The 26,734-nt window shown below is 39.3% G+C and overlaps 1 protein-coding gene across 1 annotated transcript in view; it reads right to left on the bottom strand.

The window, feature by feature from the left end:
- PKHD1 (PKHD1 ciliary IPT domain containing fibrocystin/polyductin) overlaps nucleotides 1-26,734 on the bottom strand; it is a 168,111-nt gene that overhangs the window by 88,219 nt on the left and 53,158 nt on the right. Inside the window, exons 33-34 of the mRNA XM_089499223.1 lie at nucleotides 16,378-16,534; nucleotides 5,565-5,777 (exon numbers count right to left, since the gene is read on the bottom strand). Of these exons, the coding sequence (XP_089355349.1) occupies nucleotides 5,565-5,777; nucleotides 16,378-16,534 (370 nt within the window). The remainder of the gene's footprint in view (nucleotides 1-5,564; nucleotides 5,778-16,377; nucleotides 16,535-26,734) is intronic.

The following is a 26,734-nucleotide window of genomic DNA, read 5'->3' as shown; positions in this document are numbered from 1 at the left end:
TAAGAATTTAAAACCTTTCCAAGAAAGTTTGCGAACTTTACGCCAAGTGAATTATTTATTTATGAGCGGAAATTTGTATAATCTGTAAGATGGTTTGGATATTTAGGGTTCTTTAATACACACCTTGTGCTCTAGAAACGCGCTGCTTCTGGCATTACTGTTCTTCGATATTAATTGACAAATTATTATTTTATGAGGACCGGAGGATGACTTCAGAAGTCCTAAACTTTATTTTTTAGGATCAGCTTAATTAAATAATACCCCCTGAGGTTTGCCCGTGGTTATGCATAGAGTTGTACCATGTTAGCCGTAGAAAGAGAAAAAACAAATTTGATGAGACCTTTATTGGCTAACTAAATTATAATAGATTGCAAGCTTTTGAGACTATCTAGGTCTCTTCTTCAGGTATATGATACATTTGAAGTTGAAACTGCTCATGTATGATCAATGTCTACTCTAGATCTTATTCAAACTATTTATTTAGTGAATAGACCCTGCAATTGTAGAACTGTAGAGCTGAGAAGAGAAGACCTTCTCCTGCAGAGAGGTCCGAGTTGGCCCTACATAATGCATTAGTAATGTGGAACTTAACTTCCGGCAGCAGAAGCTCACTAGGGTTGGCCCTTCATAATATATAGTGATATTAGGTACCTGATTTGTCCAACTGTCCTATAAGCACCGTCTTTGGCCAATCGACCCCATGTGTATATGAACAGAACACATGTGCTTATATAAAGTAAATTGTATCTTCACTTCTTAATCTCCATGAATATTCCTCCCCATTAAGGTATCCAAGGTATCCAAGAAAGTCCTGGCACAGCACAAGCTCATACAAGCACTCGTTCTACTGAGGGTAGAATGTTGATCAATAATCCCCCGCACACACACTCAAAAAGCTATCATCATCGTTAGCCTACCACCGATTTTGTGAGCCAAGTCCCAATATGGCATGTAACAAAAAACAAAACCAACTTTTTGTTCAACTAAATCTACAAATATGTTGTAGATTCTGATTTCTTCAGACATTTGCACTGATCCTTGAGTCTCTTAGCCCTCGGAACCGTGAAATGTAACATTTCGTCCGTATCAATGTAAAACATCTGGATGCCTTCTCATTACAGAACCTCTTAAGGGACAGAAGCTTCTACAGTAACTTCAAACAGGAAGTTGGCCGTAACAGCCAATGAAATCAAAGAACCGGTATTCGGTATTCTTAGGAATGTTTCCTTCCATCATCTCAGAATTCTAAAGTTTCGCTGTTTTAGAATTCTAAGTTATTTTACTGGAAATGGAAGGTTATGGAACTGAGAACGGTGGTTTTAGAGCGTATTGTCCTGTCACGGGAAACACGGAGTTGGAATGACGACAGTGATAAATTTCTTCACTGAGCAATCAATAACACCCTTTCACTCCAGCATAGAGTGGCTCTACGGTGTCAAGGGCCATGATTAAACTGTCAAATATTCCGCTCTACCACTCTCTGTGTGACATCAGTTTAAACTGACACCTGATTGGCAGCCAGTGTATGGGTGGTGCGCCCTGATTGGCAGGAGAGCAGCCTTTTGCCAGGGGCAACAATGAGTTCTCCCGACGTGTTTTTGGCCACCCGAGAACCAATCTGCCACTCACCGAGAATTCTGGGATTTTGCTTTGTCACATTAACATATCAAAAGAAAACTGTTTGGAATTAGCCACGGCTGCGGCCTATTTTCCAATATACGAACAGAAAAGAAAAATTCAACTGCACTCGGCTTCGTCTTCCGTGAGCTGGCTGAGAATTTCAAAGTCTGTTTGTTTAATGATTGTGAACTGTGATATCACTATAAAAAAATAACATCGACATGCTCCACAATTTGTTCTGTGCCGTAGACCAAAATGGTATTAAATTAGAACCATCACGCCGTGTTCCGTTTGATGTGAGCCTTACAGCTCCGTCAAATTGAGGCAGCGTAAGCTGATTTTAGTGGCTAGGGTCCTCACTACCTCAGCATTAAATTATGGATTGCGCGAATGGTTTCAATGATAACTAATTGTAGCCATGCGGTGGGAGGTTGAATTCCGCAAAGCACGGAAACGCTGCATAGTTTGGCTCCTCTGTTTCAGACGGAGAACCAGCTGATTCTTGTTTCCATCTCGCAAGACCAAATTAGACCTTTTTTTTTCCCCCACCAACACGCCATCAACATTACCACTGTAATGTGGTATCTCTTAGGATAATCTATTGTTTAGAAAACGGAATCCTCTTGATAATGATAAGACTTAATGTTTTTATAGGTGTGGTAATCTATTTCAGAAACATGGAGAGCTGGTACAAATTTCTTCAATGAGATGTAGACCCACCAAAAAAACTCTCTAAACCAGTAACATCTGGCCATGATGTTGTTCCACAGAGACCAGGAGAAAATATAACATGAACTGGGTCCAATTAACAGCTTTGAAGCTGCTAGTGCCGGAACCCGGGAGTCCAATCTAGGACTAATGGGATGGATTGCTTTTTCAATTTGTTTCTAAAAAAAAAGTACATGTATTGAAAGCCAAGTTATAAAGGATATTTCCATTACTGTATTATTTTATTAAAAGTATTGAATTAAGGCTGAAAATACATAAAATACATGTGGACCTTAAAGTCCTTTTTGTACACATCAGAGGCTTCATAATATCATCATCATGGATACCATTTAAGGCGGGATTATTGCAGATATGACATCACTGATGGTATCACAAATGACATAATTCTTGAGTGTGAATCTCGTGACTTTGGAAAGACACCCATGTCAAGCAATTGTGAGATATCTACTAAAGAAGAGTGCATTGGAGTGCATGTATTAGTCTAACTAGTTACGGTCTATGTTGAAGATGGCCTAGAGAAAACATCAAGGTTTGCTAGGATGTAGAAAAGGTTACTGGAAATGATTTGCAAGCAGAGGAGTGGAAATTTACAGGACTGTGAATAGGGCTGCAACAACTAATCGATAAAATCGATAATAATCGATAATGAAAATCATTGTCAATGAATTTCATTATCGATTAGTTGAATCGATTTTTATCGATTATAAAATGAGGGTTTTTTCAGAGCAAACGCTCTGAAAAATACCCCTCATTACATAATCCGTTTCAGTGACTCACAGCAGCGGCTCCTACTTACCAGCCCCTCCCTGTAATCACTGTGACAACTGGCCCCGCCCCTTCCTTCTCCAGAACCACATGGCTGTGCCACTCATCTAACTGTAAGTATAAAATTAATATTTGGGTGTCAGGGGGTCAGGGAGAGAGAGGAAGGATCCTACTATGCAGATATGCACCGTGGAGAAGTCCAGTATACAGTCCGTAATCAAAATTGCAAAGGCAGGCAGCGAGGTCAAACGTATCCGAGGTCGAGGCAGGCAGAATAGGAGCAAAACGGGGTAAACAGGTCTGAGGTCGTAGGCAGGCAGCAAGAATCGTGGTCAAAAACAGGCAAAGGTCGGTACACAAGGAAATCGAGATAATATAGAGAAACCAACACACCCAAAAAGCATAACACTTTGAACGGGTGAAGACTGGAGAAAAGAATGGGGTTTAAATAGGTGATTTAATTACAGACAGCTGTGTTGCGTACGTTGCGTACGTTGCGTACGCTGCGTAAATTGCGTACGCTGCGGTACATTCGACGCGGACCGTCGTCGCGTCATAACCGCGTTCCCGTCGGGGGACGTGCCAGCGCGTCCACGGCATGGAGGCGCGATCCCGGCCGAGGTGGACGAGGCGGGACCGCGACACTGCCGTGTGCGCACGGCGGGTACCGCAGCGACGGAGGAGTCGGGACCAGGCGAGGCAGCCCTGGCGTCAGAGGTAGGAGCCGCGGCGCGTGTGACATTGGGCTGCTGAAAGTTAGGGGAGGTGGGGGTTAATTTAGGGGAAGTTATAGTTAATGGGGTGTATAGGGTTAATTTAGGGGCAGTTATGGTTAATGGGGTGTTTAGGGTTAATTTAGGGGCAGCTATGGTTAATGGAGTGTTTAGGGTTAATTTAGGGGCAGCTATGGTTAATGGGGTGTTTGGGGTTAATTTGAGGCAGTTGTGGTTAATGCTGTGTTTAGGGTTAATTTAGGGGCTGTTGTTGATGGGGTCTTTAGGGTTAATTTAGGGGATGCTGTGGTTGATGGGGTATTTAGAGTTAATTTAGGGGTAGTTATGGTTAATGGGGTGTTTAGGGTTAATTTAATGATGAGGATTGAGGGTTAATTTAATTAATTTAATAAAGTTAACTTAAGGTGCAGTTAGAGATAAAGGGGGGCAAACTAAGGGGAATCTAAATCCTGGGGGCAGTGAAGATTAACCCTTTGCTTATTTATAAAAGTATGGTGTCAGCTGCGAATGGGTCTGTGAATCTACGAGGGCACTATGAGATATCTGGGGGGTATAAGGCATATCTGGGGAGGATGGAGAGACATATCTGGGGGTATAAGGCATATACGGTATATAAGGCATATGTGGGGAGGACAGTGTGGCATGTCTGGGGAGGACGGAGTGGTGTATAAGCATATCTGGGGCCACATTGGCATATCTGGAGGTAAAGTGGAGTGGCATATGTGGGGAGGGCAGTGTGGCATGTCTGGGAGGCAGTGTGGCATGTCTGGGGAGGATGGAGTGGTGTATCAGGGGGTATAAGGCGTATCAGGCACAGTGGCATATGTGGGAGGCAGCGTGGAGTGGCATGTCTGGGAGGCAGCGTGGCATGTCTGGGCTCAAATGTGCATTAATTGGGGGGGCTGGTTGGGAAATAAAGACAAGAAATGCATTTTATCAAAGTTTTTTTATTCTGCTATTTGTATTTAACATCATTTGTTTATTAAATTATTTTAAATAAATGAAAAATTTACATTCATTTTTATGAAAATAATCGTTAGTTGCAGCCCTAGTTTGCTTTACTCATGAAAGATGTTCCTGTTTGGTATTGGCACATGGGTTCAATGAATGAATCTAGTCGGTAAGGAACCAGCGCATTGGTTGCTTACTGATGACCCAAGGAGTTTACGCTAGGGGAATCCATTAGAACCCTGACCATTCTCTTGAGCAAGACCTATCGCGATGCAGCCATCCGCCCCCACCAGACCTACCCAGTCCTCGTTTAGACCGTTTAGACCACATGAACCTCCGTAGTACACTTTTGAATGTTTTTGGGGGAAATTTTGGATTATCCCAAGGAAGCCATAAAGAGCTATGGTGCACTAAGGAGGCCAATTACCCATAAACGTGATTGGTCAATGGTAAAGTGGTCTTGGGGCTGCCCACCCATAGATCTGGTGTCCCTAGAACTAGTCAACTTAGGTCAGAATATATCACTGTTTGTGAACTGGGATAGCTGGAGCACATCATATCTGGAGAAGCCTACTGATATACATATATTCAGTGATTAATGTCCAGTTAACATTCTTATTGTTAACATTAATATTGCATTAATATTTATATATTATCATAAGAATTATGTGTTGCTTATAGATAGATATGTGAGGCTATGTATTGATTGACATGTAGAGATTCTCGTACTGACCGGTTCTGTTAACCCCCGTTGCGTGTACTTACCATGTAATGAAAGTGTTCCATTCCGGACTGCAAGAAATTTAACCCCATAAGGATATAACGGAGGGGAAAATGAGCTTCCATACAGAGTAATTTGAGCTTTGCCAGTAAATGGTTCAGTCTGTGTCCCCGCTTGAATTAATCCACCGTGTGATATAATAATATAGTGAGCGCGGAGGTGCACTGGTTCTGACCCTACAAATATTAATTTTCCACCTGAAAGAGAAGATAAATAATACTTTTACAATTTATATGAACTCGTGTGCTTTGTATACTGCAAATATATGCTAAAACAAGATGGTTTTAATTAATTTTATGCCACTAAGTTAATGAAAATATTTTTTATTATAGTTTTTAACACACAACATATAACAAGTATATCAATAATAGGTATTGCTTTATTATACCTGAAAGAAAATGGCTTGAAAGTTTTTTAAAAAAATAGTACTATTCTGTTTTATTTTTATAGTACCAAGAATTTATGCTGCAAAATGCATGTACTTAAAGGGTAAGGCAGAATTAGAATTGACAGATTGACGGATATGATGAACCGATACAAGCTTTACATATATATTTACATTTAACATTTTTTTTCTTTATTATAACATGTACTGATATGGGAGCCACTATTTACAATCTTGTTTATATTATACACTAATCATTCATTTATACTGCATTTATTGTAATTATATAATTGCTTTTAAATAATCTATAAATAAATACTGTGGAATATTGTTGGTTTTTTTAGAAAAAACATATATACAGGCCATTTTGTTTACATATATAAGACATTCTTATTGTATTTTGAATATTATATTTGAGATTTTTTCAAAATGGGTAATTCATTTAAATAAGTAGACCTGTTCTATAGAACTGCAATTGTATTCTAAAAATGGTAATCTCAGACATTCTCCAAACTGAACCCTTGGTACAGTTATAGGGGGGTGCTGAACTTCAGCTTAGACCCAGACACACTCCATGGTAGGGTTTTTTGAGCTGAAGAAAACAGCTGAACTCTTCTCAGAAGACCCAAATATTACATCCCATGTCCCAGCCTGGGCAATTGCAAGTCACTAAAGTGTGGGGTCTTGTTAATGAAGCCCAAGTGTGTAGCCTCTACCATGTGTTATATGTGTCAATTACAATACTATCAGGGATTTTTGGACATCTAAAGCAGTGCTCCTCAACCCTCTACTCAAGGCACACCTAACAGTCCAGGATTTAGGTATTACTCAGGTGTGTGTCTAAGGTGTTGGCCAAATTAAAAAACAAAAACACCTTAAACACACCTGAGTAACACCTAAATCCTGGACTGCCTTGAAGAGAGGGCTGAGGAGCACTGTTCTTAAATAGGCAATGAATGGGGTTACAGGGCAGCTAAGAGATGGTGGTTTGACGGTGGACCAGAGAAATTGTTGGCTGACGGGGAAGCAGAGAGCTTCCTCCTAAGCGTTCTCGACAGTGGATGTTGAGATGCAGAACAAGCTATTGGCTGAGACGTCCCTGTGTTCAACCAATAGGTGGTGAGCTTTGCAAGACCAACATTCTGCTTTGGAATGTTAGTGTCAAGATACAGAATGGACCTACACTGGGCCAGATGTCCACTTCCAAACACTCCACCAATCCCAGCTATAACAACAGATTTTGTTTGGTTATTTTATTTATTTTGAAGGCTTGGAGGTTCCCAATGCTCATTCTACCTAATGGATATTTGGAAAGTATATATTTACATATTAAATATTCTTACATATGTTGACATTTAGAGTGCAATAATAAAAAAAATCTATAGTTCAGTAAATATATGATGTTATTGTATTTTATATTATATATATTTGTGCTTTTGAGGATAGCCTAAGATTAATTTTGTTTCATACAGTTATGGCTTGACTGTGTAGCCGAAACCATGAAACCGCATGTTGTTCTGCAGACGGGACTTTTTCCAGCAGCTTATAAAATATCTCATAAATAATATTGCCAGTTCCTGTTACAGGAGAAACTCATTCTGGGTGAACCGATGAGTGATTTATTGACACTCGATGGGCAATCAAGTTATGAAAACATTTGTGTTTTATAATCAATAAAGCATTTCCACGAAACAAGCATTTACAAGGATGCCTGCTAGTTATACTAGCGAGGAAGAAAAATCCACAAACACGTTAACGGGAAAGACTAACAGCATATTGGCGCTTTCAAAAAGAAAATATTTTTAATTAACAAATCTCATGAACCTCCTGCCTACCTTCCATAAAGTGTTTGTGGTTATTGGGGGGGGGGGGTCCTGTCATACTCACTGAACCATCTATGATGTTGAGGTTCCTACACATGCCAATTATATGCGAATTACTTTTGGAGCTCAGTCCTGGTGGGGAGTAGAAGGCATCATAACTCTACTCCATCATGGAGAACATGGCAAACTTCCTGGTGGAAGGAAGTCCTACAGAAATTCTCTTGGGTCACCAAAGATAGATCCCCGCTCTTGTCCGAAGTCAGCCTGTTCCTGTGATTACTGTTGGCCTTTACCATTTGGTTGTGTCTCATTACGGGTCCCCAACAATTTTAATATTCATTTAGTGTTGAAGCTAAGTTGCAGAATACCGGTAATACCCATGGGGTGAACCTTAGGGAACTGTATATATTATAAGAGAAGACCACCGTGGCAGTCTCTCGACTCCAGGTCGGCAGAGCATTAAACATTGTCTATAGTTATTATAGTCTTCTGAGTTTTTTCCAATTCCACCCACTCTGCAGTGATCATTTTCATGTAGCTAGTAAGACACTACGGCAAACTAGTTGAACCAGAACTTGCCACCAAAACCTTGGACCCTCTTAATTTCCAAATGTAACCCAAGAATTATGCTTGACAGCTGCAGTAAATCGATTCATGGATAGTATCATTTTGAACCAAACTCCGTTGTACAGAGAGTTCAGAACAGTTTTTCCCTCGTTGAATTCACCAGTTGGGCTCCAATGAACCAAAGCTGCACTCAGGTTCACCGTAATTTTAGCTCCCAAAACAAGGATCTTCGTCCATAGGAGCTCTAATCACCATTGTTTCCCTGCCATAAGTTCTCCAACCAAGGCAAGAAACTTGAGGATAGGGCTTCAATTTGGGGGACAATTAACCCCTAAAAGGCACTAATCTGAGCACAGGAGAATAGCATAAAATATTGAGTCTTTAGAAAGGATTTCTAAGCAAATTATATATATTTTTTGTTTTATGTTGACTTGTTTTTGTTTGTTTGTTTTATTATGTTTCTGCCATTGGCTTTATAGGCAGTTTGTTTCATGACGGCTAATGTGTGATGCACGGGCCTAGTTTATCGGGAAGGTCTAACCTACATGTGAGATATATTTTTGGGATAAACGGGCCCCTGTTTGGGCTTATGCCCTAGGCTGTAAAAGGCTTGTCTGCCGCTGATGAAACAGTATTATTTTCTGCTATTAATGAACGTAAAAATACACTAAATACACAATATTGCACAGTTTACGAATGTTACAGGAGCTTAGAACACAGTGACGCACGCTAACATCATAGATTATACTCACAAAAGGGCATGTGTGTGCTATTTTAAGTTAAGGCGCCGTAATATAAATTAATATTAATATGAGAAGAGAAAATTGCCAGCGGACAATACTGTTCTCTACTTTGCGCAGGTCCTTGGAAATTAAATGTTAATATTTTAGTTTATTTTGAGAAGAGATAGAGAGAAACGTTAGCAGTATTAGTAACAAGTAACAGAAAAACGGTACGGTTAAGTACTTTGAAGACCACATAACAATTCTGTAATCTGTAATAAAAATGCTAATTTAGTTTTAAAACTCAGTACGGTAAAAGTATACAAATTAGGATCGAGAATGAGTTGGAATATATATATATATATATACTTATAAACATATACACTACCATGGGGTTGCTTAGAAAGCAAATTTTATCCATTAAAATAACAGGAAATGGATCAGGAATCCAGCGCAGGCGGGGTTAATGTTGTAAATGACTTTTGTAGCTGGAAATCTCTTTATAGGCATACAGAGGCCGTTTATCACTCCCATCATTCTCATCACTCCTTTACCACTCCCATCACTCCTGTGTTCCAATGGCCCTTTATCACGCCCATCACTCCTGTGTTCCAATGGCCCTTTATCACTCCCATCACTCCTTTATCACTCCCATCACTCCTGTGTTCCAAAGGCCCTTTATCACTCCCATCACTCCTGTGTTACAATGGCCCTTTATCACTCCCATCACTCCTGTGTTCCAATGGCACGTTGCGTTCGCTGATCCAAGATTAAGTTTAAAAGGCTCATTGATCGTTAGAAACCCTTTTTGCAATTATGTTACAGCCAGAAATTTCCTTGTTTTCCATGAAAAAAAAGCTAAGTGACCCCAAACTTTTGAACGGTAGTTTATATATATTAACCCATTACGTCCCCAGGATCAAACACTGAAAATTAAAAGGCAGACAAGTACTTTGATGAAATGTCTTTCTCAATTGTTAAGGAGATCGCAGTAGCGCAGACGATCATAAACGGTTAACAATCATTTTAACGGCCGTGTGTAGAACGCATTCTCAAATTCTTCACATATTTAAATCCTAAAAACCAAGATTAATAAATAAGTCGCATCAACCATACAAATAATTTTGACAGGGAAACCGAACAAGATGCTTTTGCCAAGACGTGGCTGAGCGGAATGACAGATTGCATTAGCTTCGGGTATTCATATCTAAATTAACGTATCATTTTTCACAAAACAACACAAAGGGTAACGTAAGATGTCTAAGCGTTTGCGTTCTGAAGATATAATCCTTGCGTTTAAAATAAATATACAGGGCTGAAACGTTACAAAAAGACATATCCTTCCTCTTCTAGAAGGACTTGACCCTTTTCTAAAAGCCAAAAACCAAACACGCCCGGAGCGTTTGTCGGTGACCCCTGAATTGTTTGCCGTGGCTTTGTGAGAAATCAAGCGATGTCCTACAAGCAACCTCAGATAATTTTATAAAAAAATCAATCAGCTATTGTTATCGTCAGCTTCCTACAAGAAAATAAACACGGCTAATTCCGTGGAACGGAGCCACAATCCGCGATTCCTACTCCACAGAAACGTTGAATTTGACGGCCGATGAGAACCGTTCAGCCATTTAGTCTACCTGCTACTCCTGCTTTAAAGACTTTGGTCTTCTCTTAGACTTTTACTTTACCGAAATGGTTGCAGATACATGGAAGAGCCTCCCTGCCAATGTGGTAGAGGCTAATGCATGCATGGGAATAGGCATAAGGCTCCTGAATGACACCAAGGACTAAGCAAGGTCTGACTCTATACAACAGGTAAAACGGGCAGACTAGATGGGCCAAAAGGGTCTGATCCTCTATATTAAATCCCATTAAGTCAATTAGCTTCTACCACTTCTGCTGGGAAGTTGTTCCACTTATTTACCACCTCCTGCATCCTAAAGTTTCTGACCATCTAGTATCAACCCACAATAAAATTACATAGGTTTTATTTAATTTTTATTAGTTTTTTAAAAGGCATCAGATATCTCAAGAATCGAAAAGCCTGCATGTGACCCGCACCTCCCCCCACTAAAAGCAAATAGTGCCCCCTCTAAAATGAATAGTCAACTAAAAAAGTAGTCAAGTAGTTCTCCTCATTATTCCCAACAGTTTATAATGAATATAATATATATAATAATAATCTATATATTATATCATAATAATATATAATATAATATATAAATATAATAATATGTAATATATAAATATAACAATATGTAATATAATAATATATAACATATAAATATAATAATATATTAATATAATAATATATTAATATGATAATATATTAAATAATTAAATATATTTATATAAATTATAGTATGTGCATCACGCCACAAAAGAAATATAAAAAATGGATGGGGTTAATTCTTTTTTTAATTCTCCCTTTTATTGTATATTTTGACAGCATACTATATAACAATTACTGATTATGCGTTAAAAAAACAAATGAATGATATGCTCATCAATTAAAATCAGCGATAACACGGGATTGTCTTTGCGATCTTTGTACATTATTGGAATGGCGTTAACTAGATTATGGATTTCCGCAGCAAATTGGAAACCTGCTTAACATATTTTAAATGGAGGAAACAATGATTAAATAACGGAGAGAGCCGGAGCCAGTTAAGCAAATGTGTCACTGTATCACCACTCCAGTACATCTTGCTAAATTAGATTTCTTCATGAATCGTTAGTTATGACACAAAATGCTTTAGTAAACATTGGAATATGTTTCATAATGCGTGCTAATTAGGAGAGGGAGAAGCTTGTAAAAAAAAAATAAAAAATGAAGCTGGGAATTGGCATCGAAAACGGGGCCGAGATGATCTCTTCCCACAATAAACAAGCGATTGTTCTCCGTATATCAATAAATAGAACGTTAGTGAGAACTGCCTGTAATTGTGAAAATACGGATGCCCCGTGTGACGAACCCGTTTCTGGAGCGTTTCTTTAGCTAATTGATTCAAATTATAGAGCGAAGAGATTAGTTACACTGTTACATATAGACTATATGGACAAAAGTATTGGGACACCTGACCATTCCACCAACAGGGACTTTGATGACATCACATGCTGAATACATAGACATTAATATGCAGTTGGTCCCCCCTTTGCCGATATAACAGCTTCCACTCTTCTGGGAAGGATTTCCACAAGATTTGGGAGATTTTCTGTGGGAATTCTTCCCCATTCATCCAGTAGAGCGTTTGTGAGGTCCGGCACTGGTGTTGAATGAGACGCCCGGCTCGCAATCTCCGTTCCGGTTCATCCCAAAGGTGTTCAATGGGGTTGAGGTCAAGTTCTTCCACACCAACATGGGGGCCTAGACTTTAAGTCTGTGCTGGGCTCCAAGACTTCTGATCATGGCCCTATATATACCGTATATATATTCCACTTTGCCCAGAGAAAGAGCAAAGTGACCCAGAGACTCCAGGTCAAACCTGCAGAGTTCTCAGATATATATATATACTGTATGTATAACATTCCCCTGTATAAGGGATAAGGTCTCATGTGCCTGTATATAATAGCAAATGCCTTTATGAAACAAGGGGTGAGGTACCTAGCAGGATTGGATATGTGTCACTTAAGTGTGGATTGTTTAGATATAAAGAAAAAGTAAAATAACAAAGGCCCAATTTGCAGAGAACGGTTTGATGAAAGTGGAGCCCATTGAACACTTGGTTAATATGGGGTTAAAGGTTTATTATGTCAATGCTAGTGTAGACAATAAGATTTTTTTAAAAGACAGAATCACTTTAACTGTTGATCAATTGATAAAAAAAAATATTCTATGGCCGTATCCACTTAAGCTTAAAAGTAGTGTGGAACTTTAAGGACTGAAAGGGTTAAAGCCCTATTAATTAAACTGCAGGGCAAGTATATTAGTGTATTGTATATAAATAAGTCTTTCATTCAACGTGACATTCTGTGGGTTTAATTATGAAACCTTCGAGGGGAACGACTAACTTCTGGGATCGGAAGAGTTAAACGTTTATTAATGTAATTATTTATGAGTGTTGTATAGTATTATGTGACTCTATCATTAAAGTGCCGCTGACATTTTAAACACCTTTGGTTTCTCCTGATGTTAAAAACATTAGCAATTCCCACGGAATACCGAGAAAGCAGCCTGTGCTTCGGAAATTATAAGCTGCTTTCCCAACCAGCACATGGTGGTAAATCGTGACTTCCCCACGGGAAACAGGGTACATGGTGGGTATGTCTGCAGCTGCTCATAATGATATGTAGCTCAGAAAAAATGTTTTCTCAGCAATTATATCTTCTTTTAAACGAGAAGAGAACCCTACTAGCAAGATGAGTCCTCAGTGAAGATGTAGTAAGATGTCTGAATTATTATTATTATTTTTATTATTTTGTTATTATTATTACTATTATGTTTGTTGTTATTTGTATTTTTATTATTGTTATTATTATTTTTGTTGTTTTAGTATTAGTATTATTATTGTTATTATTTTATTATTATTTTTTTTGTTGTTGTTGTTGTTTTTAGTATTAGTATTATTATTTTTATTATTTCTGTTATTATTTTTGTTGGTATTATTATTTATTTATTATTATTATTTCTGTTATTATTTTTGTTGGTATTATTTATTTTTATTTTTATTATTATTTTATTATTATTATTGTTATTATTTTTGTTGTTTTTAGTATTAGTATTATTATTTCTGTTATTATTTTTGTTGGTATTATTATTTATTTATTATTATTTTATTATTATTTTTGTTGGTATTATTTATTTTTATTATTATTATTATTTTATTATTATTGTTATTATAGATCCTCACACAGACAGATCCATAAGACACGCTTTGCACTTTCCAAGCAGCAGGTGATTTTTTATTCCTTTTAAAAATGTTCCAAGATTTTTCTCACTGTTGCAATCCGCAGAAACAATGGGACAACGTGATGGATAAATAACAGTAACCAGGGGAGGGCTGGCAAGGCAAGCATGGGGGGGTATCCCATGGGTTGCTTTGATTTCTTTATTTTGGGCCACCACCTTAATGTTTTCATATGTGTTTTACATGCAGTTCCACAAAGAGCCAGGAGGGATGGAAAGTAACAAAGACATCGGGAAGCATTACATCATAACTGGTTCCTTTCTGTGCTCTTTTTATGCGTTTACCGTGTATCCGTTTGGTATAAATGTGAGCAGAGTAAGCATTGGGCCATTAGGCTGGCTAGGCTGGACTTGCCCTATGGGCCAAAAGCTTTTTTTTTTTTTTGCTGATTTTTTATATATAATATCTTCATAGGCGCACGGAGCCCCTTTATCACTCCCATTATTCCTTTATCACTCCCATTATTCCTTTATCACTCCCATCACTCCTGTGTTCCAATGGCACGTTGTGTTCACAGATCCAAGTTTAAGTTTAAAAGGATAATTGATCGTTAGAAAACTCTGTTGCACTTATGTTACAGCTAGAAATTTCCTTGTTTTCCATGAAAACAGCTGAGTGATCCCAAAGTTTTGCACAATACCATTTTTAATACAAAATACAATTTTTCTTTCTAGTAGTAATGATTTGAAATTATGTGATTGAAATGTTGGTTCTATTTCTTTACTTTGATTATTTATTTTGCATATATGTAAATGCGTTTTTATTTCTCTTTCTCTGGGGGTCATTCATGTTAATATATTAGACCCTAAGAGATTTCTGGATACTGGATATTAGGAAGTTTATTCTTTCACACAAGGGACGGTATATGACAGGGTGTGATGTCTTTAACACTCTAAAGTAAATTAATTTTTTTTTTTTTTACTTTTTTATCGTTATAATATTTCTTATGTGCCACTGAAAGGGCTACACTATTGCAAAATATGTGAAAAAATATATTTTTTTACAATACATAGAAACCCTTCCTAGAAATAATTCTTTACTCAAGTAAAAGGCCAAATACATCTTTTTTTTTTCCTGGGAACACATAATTGTCATGTGAAACACAAACAATCAGCGATATGTTTTTACCACAGGAACCAAAGAAGCTTCTTAAAAATGTTCTGTTTTAGGCATTTGAACATTCCGGGGGGAAAAAAGAATAAGTCCGACCTGCTACGGTTTATTTGCTTACATGGTAGGAGGTTCAGTTATTGCCATGCCTTAGTGGGACGGAACCTTTAATAACATCCCAACAATTACCGTATTTGCTCGATTATAAGAAGAGGTTTTTTTCAGAGCAAATGCTCAAATAGGTCTGACTACGAGATGACTAAGATCCAGATCCCCCGCAGCTGCAGGGGACCTGGATCCTCCTGTCTCCACTACCCCGCCCCACTTACCGGTACTTCTGAGTCCCCGGTGTGTAGCTGGGGCAGCGTGTAGATGTCTACGCGATTCGCGTAGACAACTTCCGCTGCAGCAGGAAGGAGGCGTGGCTAGAAGCGGGGGTTGTCTGCGTCCATCTTCTCCAGCTATCAGAGATCAGATCAGTCGGGGAAGGTCTGCGCGATGGACGCAGACAACCCCCATTGCTAGCCACGCCTCCTTCCGGCTGCAGCGTAAGTGCGTAGGATCTACACGCTGCCCCGGGTACATGACAGGGAAGTCAGAAACACCGGTAAGTTTGGGGGGGGGCGTGTTAAATGGGGGGCATAAGGAATTTCTGGAGGCAGAGTGCTCTGTGAAATGCCTTTTAACCCCCTTAATGCCACTCTGCCTCCAGAAATGCCTTTTTAACCCTCTATACGCCACTCTGCCTCCTGAATGCCTTAAACCTCCCTATATGCCACTCTTCCCCATAATATGCCTTTTAACCCTCTAAATGCCAGAGTGGCATATAGGGGTATAAGGCATTTCTGGAGGCAGAGTGGCACATAGGGGTCAAAAGGCATATCATGGGGCACAGTGGCATATAGGGTTAAAAGGCATATCATGGGGCACAGTGGCATTTAGAGGGTTAAAAGGCATATCATGGGGCACAGTGGCATATAGGGGGTATAAGGCATTTCTGGGGCAGATGTGCATAACTGGGGGGGCAGGTTGGAAAATAGAAGGAAATAAAACCAAAATATTTTTCTCAATCATAGCTTTTATTAAAAAAAAAAATAGTTTAGATGAATTAACATTTACTGGTAAAACTTTTTTCCTATAGGGTCGTCTTATATTCAGGCTTTTTCTTTTTTTCCTAAATTAATATTCAGATTTGGGGGGTCGACTTATAATCAGGGTTGTCTTATAATCGAGCAAATACGGTATATTTATCTGTAGATTTTAAAGGAAAGCAATCGAAGCCGAACCTTTAACGTGCAGCAGCGTGAGTAGACTGGTCTTAGTATCTAGAAGTAGCGTATGACCGGTATCCACTGTGACTTTGTCGCCATCTAATGGTGGATGACCAGAAGGCCAGCTGGAATTCTCGGACCACAGACTGCAGAAACATAACCCGATTATTCCCTGGAAAAAAAAAAGAAAAAAACAGACAAAAGGAACGTAATAAATGTTTTAATGCAGTCGTATCTCACAGGAAAGAAAAGAACCCTTTAATTATAAGGGGCATAAATCATACACTAAATAATAAAAACATATCAATGAAAAACTCACAGTATATTCAATATAGTTGGAAGTTTTAATACTGATATTTAACCGGAAAAAAAGTTAGCAACCTTCTGTGATGGGCTGATTGAAGACTGACCTCTGCTTTGGAATGAGTATTTAGTAATTATAATTTAACCCTTTGTTCCTTGATTTATTAAGGAAAGCGATCATGCGCAGCTATCGAGCAGGACCCTCTTTAGTATAGACTCTGTATAGGTACTGTAAGAGGTGCTGCGTGAATTAATAATTATCATAATAATAACAATAATACATAGAAGCAAAGTGTTTTATCCAAATGATTATGGATTTGGTCCCCTCCACGAGCGCCATCCTTGCTGCAGAGCGCCGGGATATGACATCATAAAGCACCTTGTGTCAGAAGAGATATCATTCGATGTTTTTTGCTATTTATTTTTTTTTTAAAACCAAAACATCATCTTAACCAAAACTTTTAGATTTTCTATTCTTTTTAATGCTTAGCATATATATAAATTAGGATGAATGACCATATTTACAACATTGTCTTGTAACTGCTAATCCAGAGATTATGAACGGGCATGCTTCCTGCCCCCCCCCCCCCATTAAATATAATTTCTATAACTATTATCTTTGGTTTACATAATGAAGCACAAACATATTCCAGATTGATGAAGAATGGGCGATCTAATATATGTATATTTTAGATATTATACACAGTATAGGTGCGATCATGATGGAATGAGACTGGGAATAGCACACAAGGAGCCTCTCCATGCGCAAGAGGCTGCCTGTATCGCAAATTCATACCTCCTAACATTTCAAGGGGCCAAAGACGGATGCTTTTGTTTTAATGGGCGTGGTTAGAGGCGTGGCTAGGGGCAGGGCTTTATCAAGACTTTTTATATACTGTTGGGACCTATTGATGATTATTTATAAAAAGTGCCTAGAAAAAGAGGGACATTAGGGGAGGAAAGAGGGGCATCAGGGCCAAAAGAAGGACTGTACCTTGTGAAGAGGGACACTTGGGAGGTATGTAGCCACCAAGGCCGCTCTTTACTCATCTGGTACAATTTTAGTCTTTATTGTAGTGTCCCAAAACCCAGGTAGCAGGATGTAGTACAGCAGCACAGCAGTCTCATTCCATGCGATCATATGAAATAATGGGGAAAATGTGTAAATACTATAGTTATATATAAAAAAACAAAAAACATGATCCACTTCTCCAACCCGACCCACTATGAATGCCCACTATGTTCTTAAAACACAATGACCTCCAACAGTATTCCTCATACTTTCCAAGTTTGTAAAACTGTGCAATACTGGCATTTTTATGAAGTCCTGGGGAAATAATTACTATTTTTGGCCAGCACTGATCTCTCAAAGGGGAGCTCACATGAAATGTCAGTCTCACACATCACCAAGGTGCACGGCCTCTGACAGGGCCGACTTCATTTACTTATTCTTTTCAACATTCAGGGGGGTAGCCAATGCAAAAAAGCAAATATTTTAGAAGCCCCAAGGTTCAGTGCTTCGGTGTAAACAAAGAAAACAAAAGGCGAACAGTAACAAAGTGTCAATTGAGGTTCCTGATGAGCACCGGTTCTCCGAGTCAGAGGTCGGACTCCCCAAAGTCCTTCTCTCCCTGGTCTGCAAGAGGGTTGGATCTTCTTGGTCCTTCTATGCAGACTGGAGTTGTCTGGGGAAGGGGGGGGCATCCAAAGGGGACCACATTATCCCCCGCCAACAATGCCAAATCTCACAGAGATCCGACTCCACCATGATCATTTTGATCATTCAAAAATCTGAATAAAATATTTCAATAAAAACATAATGGTCGCATGCGCACAATGCCGAAACAGACAAAAAAAACACCCTTTTTTTGGTTTGCATCATAAAAAAAATCAGTCAATAAGCTTAAAAAAAGGCTGAGACTAGTGAATAAAAAATGCCATGAAGTGATTTTTTTTGCATTTTTTTTGCATTGTGGTAAGTGCTGTGTACATCACCCGCTTGGCCAGCAGATGGCGCCATTGATGATGTGCTACATGTTCAGTGTAATAAAATACACTGATTATTAATGTAATAAAGTAGTTATAGTTCTGTAAATAAATCAATTAAGTGTCAACTGATCGGATTTACAAGAATCCTGTATTTTCCATATAGAATTTATATTCTAAATTCTATATTTTGCAGAAACACATTTTCTGCAAAATAAAATACACTTATGTCAATATGGACACGTCGGTCTCTATCATACCTGCTGTTTTAGATTCAAGCATAACATAGTGCATGAGCTGAGTGTTCTTATCTCAGAACTATTCATCACCGGATAGGAACAACTCCAGCCGAGCTCTGTGCAGTGGGGGGGCTTCTATCACTTTTGACCCACAATAAGCATATTGAATCGGTCTCCTTCACTATGCAGTCAACGGCTTCCACAAACACCCAATATTCTCTTAGTGAGATAGCTATAGCCAGTATATTTGCAAAACTGCATGCGCTGCCGCTGTGAAACTGCCACAGAAGGCCTTTTTGGGGTGGGGTGGGGTGGGGTTGGTTTGTGCTTTTTGGACACTGCCCTTGAAGATTTCCACCAGAACATCCAGCTCTCCTTTGGTTTTCACCAGATAGGGAGGAAAGGAAGGGGTCCCAGAAGAAGAAGAAGTTTCCATTCCAGTGTGGCCCTACCTTTTGGAGCACCTGGTTCATTCTCTTCACATCAGATGGTGGATAGCCATGGTGGACCTTTTGACTCCCATATCCCATTGAGGACTTCAGGCCTCCTCAAGAGAGTTAAAAAGTGGGGTAAATTTGTTGGGGTGGGGGGACCTGTGAATGTGTTTACGTTACTTCTAGACAAATCTTAGACTCTTAAGAACAAGAACAAGCGCGTACTGAAGCGGCACAGAAGACTCAGAAATAGCGAGAAATTATGAACTGTTAGGTGGCATTTTGCTTAATGTAATTGGTATCATTTTTCACCAGCACATCTGCCAAATGCTCTTTTTATAGGGAAATTTCTCTTTTAAAGTGTCTTCCTCGAACCAAGCTTGATATTATTCTTTGATTGTCTTCTTTATTGGTTCAAAGTATCAAACTCATAAAACAAAACATTGCAACTTTTTAAACATATTAATGTGATGATCAACCTAAAAAAATACACATAAGCAGTTTTCATACCTGCTTTCACAGGGTCGTGGATGCTAATGGGGTCTTAGCCCCAGTTATCCTTTAAAGAGCATGAAGTTGGCAAGGAGTAGATGGGACAACCTGGACAGGGAGCGGCCATGGCCAAACAGTGCTCTCCTGAACTGAGACTGAGCATACTGACCTGGATAAGTAGCACTTCATCCGACGACTCCATGTCAAACCCAACACGTTTCCAGTTACGCTAGTTTCTCATGGGAGAACAAAATGATTAGGAGAAGACCTTGGCTAAATTCATGTTCCAGGTGCCTCTGCCCTGGAGTTATCAGCATACCTTGGAGCGTCTCCTCTTCCAAGGAAGTGGCTTTGTGAAGGATCAGGGCTAGCCATTTGCCTGGAACTGCTCCAGGGGTGTGGATGAGGGGGGGCTAGCCCCATATGATGTTGAATGGGTTGGAATTGGGAGGAGAATCGAGCGTGTGGTGGACATGGTGAAACGCCGTTCCCCAGCCCCGGAAAAAGAGGAGAGTGACCTGGAGGTTTGGTGAAAGCAGCACTTCACTCGAAGACTCCAGGTCAAACCCAGAGAGTTTCTGCGTTTATCCACCGTGCTTTACCACTAAAACAAAATTATCTCTCTTTGGCCACTTGGACTACTGGGAGCTATGTTTGTCCCGTGTAAGGTACCCCCTGTTTAGATTATAAGCAGGGACCTCTCCACCTGTGAATGTGAAGCCCTACTTCTTATGTTCTCTTTCCATATCGGACAGTGCTGGAGAATATGCTGGCACTATATAAATCAAATAATAATAATATTATTCAGCCCATCTCGGGAACTTCAGCTGACATGACAGTTGTTTGCAGTTAAATATGCAATGGAGATTAATTAAAATAATATATATATATATATATTTTTTTTTTTATAAAAATACTCCTTTCCATATAACTGAACATTTCCAGTGTATTGAAAATGACGAGAGCCCCCCCCCTACAGAAGTGGCCCTGTACACCTGCCTCGGAAAGGTTAAGTAATAATGATTAAGGCTGCAACTTGTCTCGACGAGAATTCATTCTTTGCTTGACTGGCAACAAGCTGGGTTTGCGTCGCGAGCAAAAAAAAACGCTACGGTAACACTCACGAGGTAGCACTTATACGCCGTTGACAGATTGCCATTTAACCGGCTAATACAAAATAAGTGTTTCTGTTCGGATTCCCAAAGTATGACAAGGTTAACATTTCATGTGATGGAATGCGATGTATATTTCTCCCGTCTTAAGGACCTGTGACTCCAAACACTTCATTTCAGTGATGGAATGTGTGGTCTAAGCTGTCTCGCGCTCTGTTCCAAACCTCACATGTACATTAATATCAGGAAAAGAGGGGCCCTTTTATTTTTATAACAAAATACATTGTGAATTATTTTTTTTTTGTTTTTTCCTGCCATCTGCTCTAATTATTCCTAATGCTCGGCCACCATCTTCTTACAACAATGAAAATAATTACGTCCTCGAGGGCAAATAAAAAAAAAAAAGAGAGATACAGGGATAAACAAAAGTTAATTACATTCTGCTCTCAGGGAAACAAGCAACCTTCCTAATAACAAAGCAATTAGCTAGGTAGGGGCATCACTTACAGTTTTAAAAAAACTGATTTTCTTGACTTTTTATTGTAAAAAAAAATATTTCTTGAGATGATTTCTGCATTACTTTTTGTTGCTTTTAGAATGGTAGCGTATTTTAGAAGCAGTGTATTAAACTCATAGAATTTCCAAATTTTTCACTTATTTTTCTAATTTAAAAAAAAAAAAAATCAAGAAACTTTCAAATTCCGATTTCATATTATACCGTATTTGCTTGAATATAAGACAGGGTTTTAAGACCCCCTGGTCTTATATTCGAGGTTGTCTTAGAATCCCACCTCAAATAGAGGTCTGACTATAAGACTAAGATCCAGATCCCCCGCAGCGCTGCAGGGGACCTGGATCTTCCTCCCTGGCAGCCGGTGAACGTCTGTGCGATGCGCGTAGACATCCTCCGCTGCTGCCCGTCGTGACATGACCTTCCTGTGCTCCACCATAGAGGCCCCGGCGGAAGTATCAAGCACAACCAGAGGTTGTCTACGCGCATCTTACAGATGTTCACTGGCTGCCCCCACTAGACACCAGGGAGTCTGGAGCACAGGAGACAAGTCTGGGGATGCATTGGTAATTCTGAGGGGGGGCAGAGTGGCATATCTAGGGCAGAGTGGCATATAGGGGGGTATAAGGCATTTCTAGGGCAAAGTGGCATATAGGGGGTATAAGGCAAATCTGGGGGGCAAAGCGGCAAGCCTGGGGCAGATGTGCATAACTAGGGGGCAGGTTCGGAAATAAAAAATAAATGCATTTTTCTCAATCATAGTTTTTATAACATTTTAAAAAAAAGTTTACATGTGAATTAATGTTTACTAGTAAAACTTTTTTCCTATATGGTCTTATTCTGGCTGAGTTCTGTCAGAAGGCATCTGCCCATGATTATGTACAGGCAGTAGGGGGCACTGGCGGTGCACTCTTCCCCCTAGCTAAATTAACCCTGTCATGATCAATCATCTAACCTGCTACAGCCAACGTGCCATGACATTAGGATAAGGATAAAACTTATCAGGAAAGACTAACTGATCTCAATATGTCCGGCTTGGAGGAGAGGAGAGAGAGGGGGATGGGATAGAAACATTTAAATACTTTAATTGATTTAACAAAGTACAGGAGGGAAGTTTATTTCAAAGGATCAGAAATGCTAGAATAGGAGGTCATAATCTAACACTAGAGAGTCAGAGGCTTAGATGGAATGTAAGGAGGAAAGTGGTAGATAAGTGGAACAGCCTCCCAACAGAAGTGGTAGAGGTTAATAGAGTGAGGGAATTTAAACATGCATGGGACAGGCATATGGCTCCTAAATCTAAGATTTAGTTTTCTGGCTGATTACTAATACATATTCTACAGTTTTATGTGTTTTCTGTGAATACGCATTCATTGGCAAATAGTTCCACCATAACATATTCTATGTTAACAAGAATGGCACACAAAAAATCCCAAAGCAGCATATAGCATTGGGGACCCTATTCTGTCGGGGACCACGGAAGAGAGTTACATTTCCAATGATTAAATGTAAGCAGACAATCAGAGTGTCAGAAAAAGTGTCGCGGGGTGCTGGTGTGTATGGCCAGCGGCATTAATAGCAGGAAGAAGGAGGTTCTGATACTTTACAGTCAGACCTCACCTAGAGTGCTGCGTACAGTTCTAGAGACCCCGTCATCAGAACGATATTGTCGCTCTGGAGAGAGTTCAGAGGACGGAATCTAAAATAGTGAATGGTTTGCACCATAAAAATTATGAGGAAAGGCTACAGGATCTTAATATGTCCGGCTTGGAGGAAAGAAGAGGGTGGGGGTGCAATAGAAACATTCAAATAGTTAAAAGGATTTAATAACGTACAGGAGGGAAATTTATTTGGATGAAGGAGAAATGCTAGAACAAGAGGTCATAATCTAAAACTAGAGGGCTAAAGGCTTACATGTAATGTTAGGGAGTTCTTACTTACTGAGAGAGTAGTAGATAATTGGGACAGTCTTCCAGCACACGTGGTAGAGGCAAATACAGCGTGGGAATCTAAATATGCATGACATTGACATTATGCTATTCTCACTATGGGACCAGTCCAAGGAGTGATTGAGATTTTTTACATCAGGAAAAATGGGCAGACTAGATGGGACCGAATGTTTTTTTTCTGCCGTCAAATGTTTTATGTTATTACAATTACTGTCCATGCTCTCGGGATGAGTTTAGAGGCTCAAATTATTGCCGCTGCTTACTCTGTCGACTTTTTTTGTGTGTGTTCCCAGCTAATAGTATAGTATAGTAAAATTATTATATTTGTGTTAGATATTGGGATAGAAATGAAACTATATGCATGGGTGTTAAGCTGATGGAGGTGCCTGTGAATGAGGTCATAAGTAATAATGGCACATAATTTAGCATGAGGGTAGCTCAGTGCCTTTATTTTTTATGCTACAGTCCATGGATGAACATGGAAACGGTTTATCCGTCAATGGTATTCATTAAGCTGCATATGTGCAGGGTGTTGATGACAGCATTCTATGGTCGGTTAAATTTCATTAGACAAGCATTGTGGATTCTAGAACAAGTTTTTATGATCTGGAACATGGAAGTAAGAATGTATCCATTTAACTAGCGCTAATGCTCTGCTCACCCCATTGCATCTTTGACAAAATCTTGGCAATTAGAATGTGAACTATATGTGGATTCTCCGAGTTACAAAAGAGCTGTGCAATTGGTAAATACATTAGGCCTTCAACCCAAAAGCCCCACCCAGACGCACTCATCCTTTTCCCAAGCAGAAGTGGTGGAGGTTGACCCAAAGAGGCATGGGATATACATAAGAGGATCCTTAAGACCAAGGACAGCAGAGAAAAAAAAATGGTCAGACTAGGTGGACCAAATGGCTTTGATCACCCATCTAATTCTTTGTATCTCTGTGTTCCAGAAGACAACTTATCCAGGGTACAGGGAGTTACTAAAGTTCTAATAATTCCCAGGGACAGATCTCCCCAACCGGCCCATATACTCCATGCAGACGCTCCATGCAGACGCTCCATGCAGACGCTCCATGCATGTAGATAGATAGATAGATAGATTTCAAGTTTACACATACTTAGAGGGCTGCTTCATGATGCCACCTCAAGCTCCATCCACAGAATAACTCATCTTCTCCCCTTCTAGCACACAGTACCTGTACTCATCAGGCCAGATGACAGCAGGGACATAAGCCTGGTTGTTGGGACTATCTGGAACTGTTCGCAGCTATGAGTCTCATACACATTGCCGCTTGTATTTACAACATCATTGGTACAGATGTTTATAATTAAAATTGAAAAAACATCAATGGAGCATATTTATATTATATATTTATATTATATATATTATATATAATATATATATTTATATTATATATAATATATTTATAGTATATCATATTTATATATATATAATATATTTATATTATATATAATATATATATAATATATTATATATATATATATATATAGATACATACATATATATATATATATATTATATATATATATATATTGATCCAATGAATACAATTGTACCAAATTCAACACCATAACAAAAAGAATAATATTCAGCTTTAACGAATACCTAGACAATTGCATCCTCAATGTTACCAACGACCTTCACGACAAAGATATTGATCTGTTGCTAATAAATTATAATTTTAATGTGACCTCCGGTGCTTATTCTATCGGTTTGTGTGCCTTCTGTCCGCGCCGGCGATACGCATTGCTAAAAACACTCAGCTCTTGCAAAAACTGGGCAAGCAGCAGTCATACACATCAAAGATGAGCCGGCTCGGTGAGAATCCCTTGGTTACAATACACAGGATTTGGATTGTGCAGCTGATACTAAATCAATGAGCAGACTCAGCCTTCGGGCAACCCTGCTACAGCTTCTCAATTACTCCGCGCCGCCTCGCTGTGACAATATCACCTGCCAAGCAGCACCATTATTTCACTTTTCATGCATCACCGCATCAAGACTGGATCTTAGCTGAAAGTAATGTTTGAAATTATAGGAGAAAATAAAAGGCGCATCCAGATCCCCCTTCAAAACCTAGCATTTACATATGATGCTCTGAAGCCGACCCGAAGGGACAGTACAATCGATCCAGTACAAAAACAGAGATAAATAGATACTAAACACTCCAAACAAACCCCTCTGTTAAAGGCGGCAGCAGTGCATTTATATATTTGTTCTGCTTCATTCTGTTTTTTTTTTGTTAAGTTAACATGTCTGGGTATTTATGTGTTTTTTTACGCAAGCTCTGTTGGGTTATCCATGACTTAGCTGAATAGAGGGCTGAATCTGGGCATATCTTTCTCCCCAGAGTTTGCTTTTTTTGCCCTTTTGCCTGTATTGTATGTATAAACATATCTGGGGGGCGTCTCATACACATAAATGGGAACGTCCCAGAGACCTCTCTTTTTTTTCTGGGTGAGAGCCTTCTGTGGTGGCCATGACCAGCCCCAGAGAGCCTTTATTGAGAGGAACTGGGCAAGGAAAGAACGTAGAACATGGGTGGTGAGTACGCATGGCCACATATCTCTAACCTGCCCAGAGAAAGTAGAAAACCGGAGTGAAAAAAGGCTATCTGCAGACACGAGATAAAAACCCAGACAGTTCCCAGGTATGTTCATACATAAGTCCAAGGAGAAGCTCAATTACTCATTTTTGTCCTGAGCGTGACTTTTATTCTCGTAGAGTGACTTCTGTCCACAGTACAGATAACTCCAAGTGCAAGAGTGATGGCCTACTTGGAGTTTTCTTATACATATACGGCAACCCGACCATGTTTAAAGTAGAAAACATGGCGAGATGATACAAATGCTGTTACTGTTCCCCTTGAAGTCAGTTGAGTTGCACTGAAAACATCACGTTTCTGTGGTTGAGTTTGCAGTCAAGTTCACTTTAGCGAAGAGATGAGTGACTCAGGTACTTCAACCAACTTGGGCCAGAGGAACTTAATAGCCCACCTGGCTCAACTCAACAGTTTTTGACTGGATGCTACTACAAATTAGATAATGGCAGAATTTTTTCATCAAAGACACTTCTTTATAGAATACTGAGTTTTGATCGTTTTGTTTATAGGTCACCGATTTGCTATGATAAATACTTTGGGAAAATGCCAAATGCATAGCCTATGACAGGTATACCCCCACCAGACAACAGGAAACCAGAGGTATCTACCAGAGGACTCGCTCTTGGCAGTTCACTGAGAGGGGTGTCAGACCACCTCCAATCGTTTGAGCATCACAATATGACGATATATCATGGATCTTTGTACAATGACATTATG

This window comes from Sceloporus occidentalis, unplaced genomic scaffold (assembly GCF_023333645.1).
Source record: "Sceloporus occidentalis isolate IW3139 unplaced genomic scaffold, rSceOcc1.0.p SCAF_131, whole genome shotgun sequence".
Classification (NCBI taxonomy): domain Eukaryota; kingdom Metazoa; phylum Chordata; class Lepidosauria; order Squamata; family Phrynosomatidae; genus Sceloporus; species Sceloporus occidentalis.
Note: the sequence above shows the minus strand (reverse complement) of the source record. Positions and strands in the feature narration are given on the sequence as shown.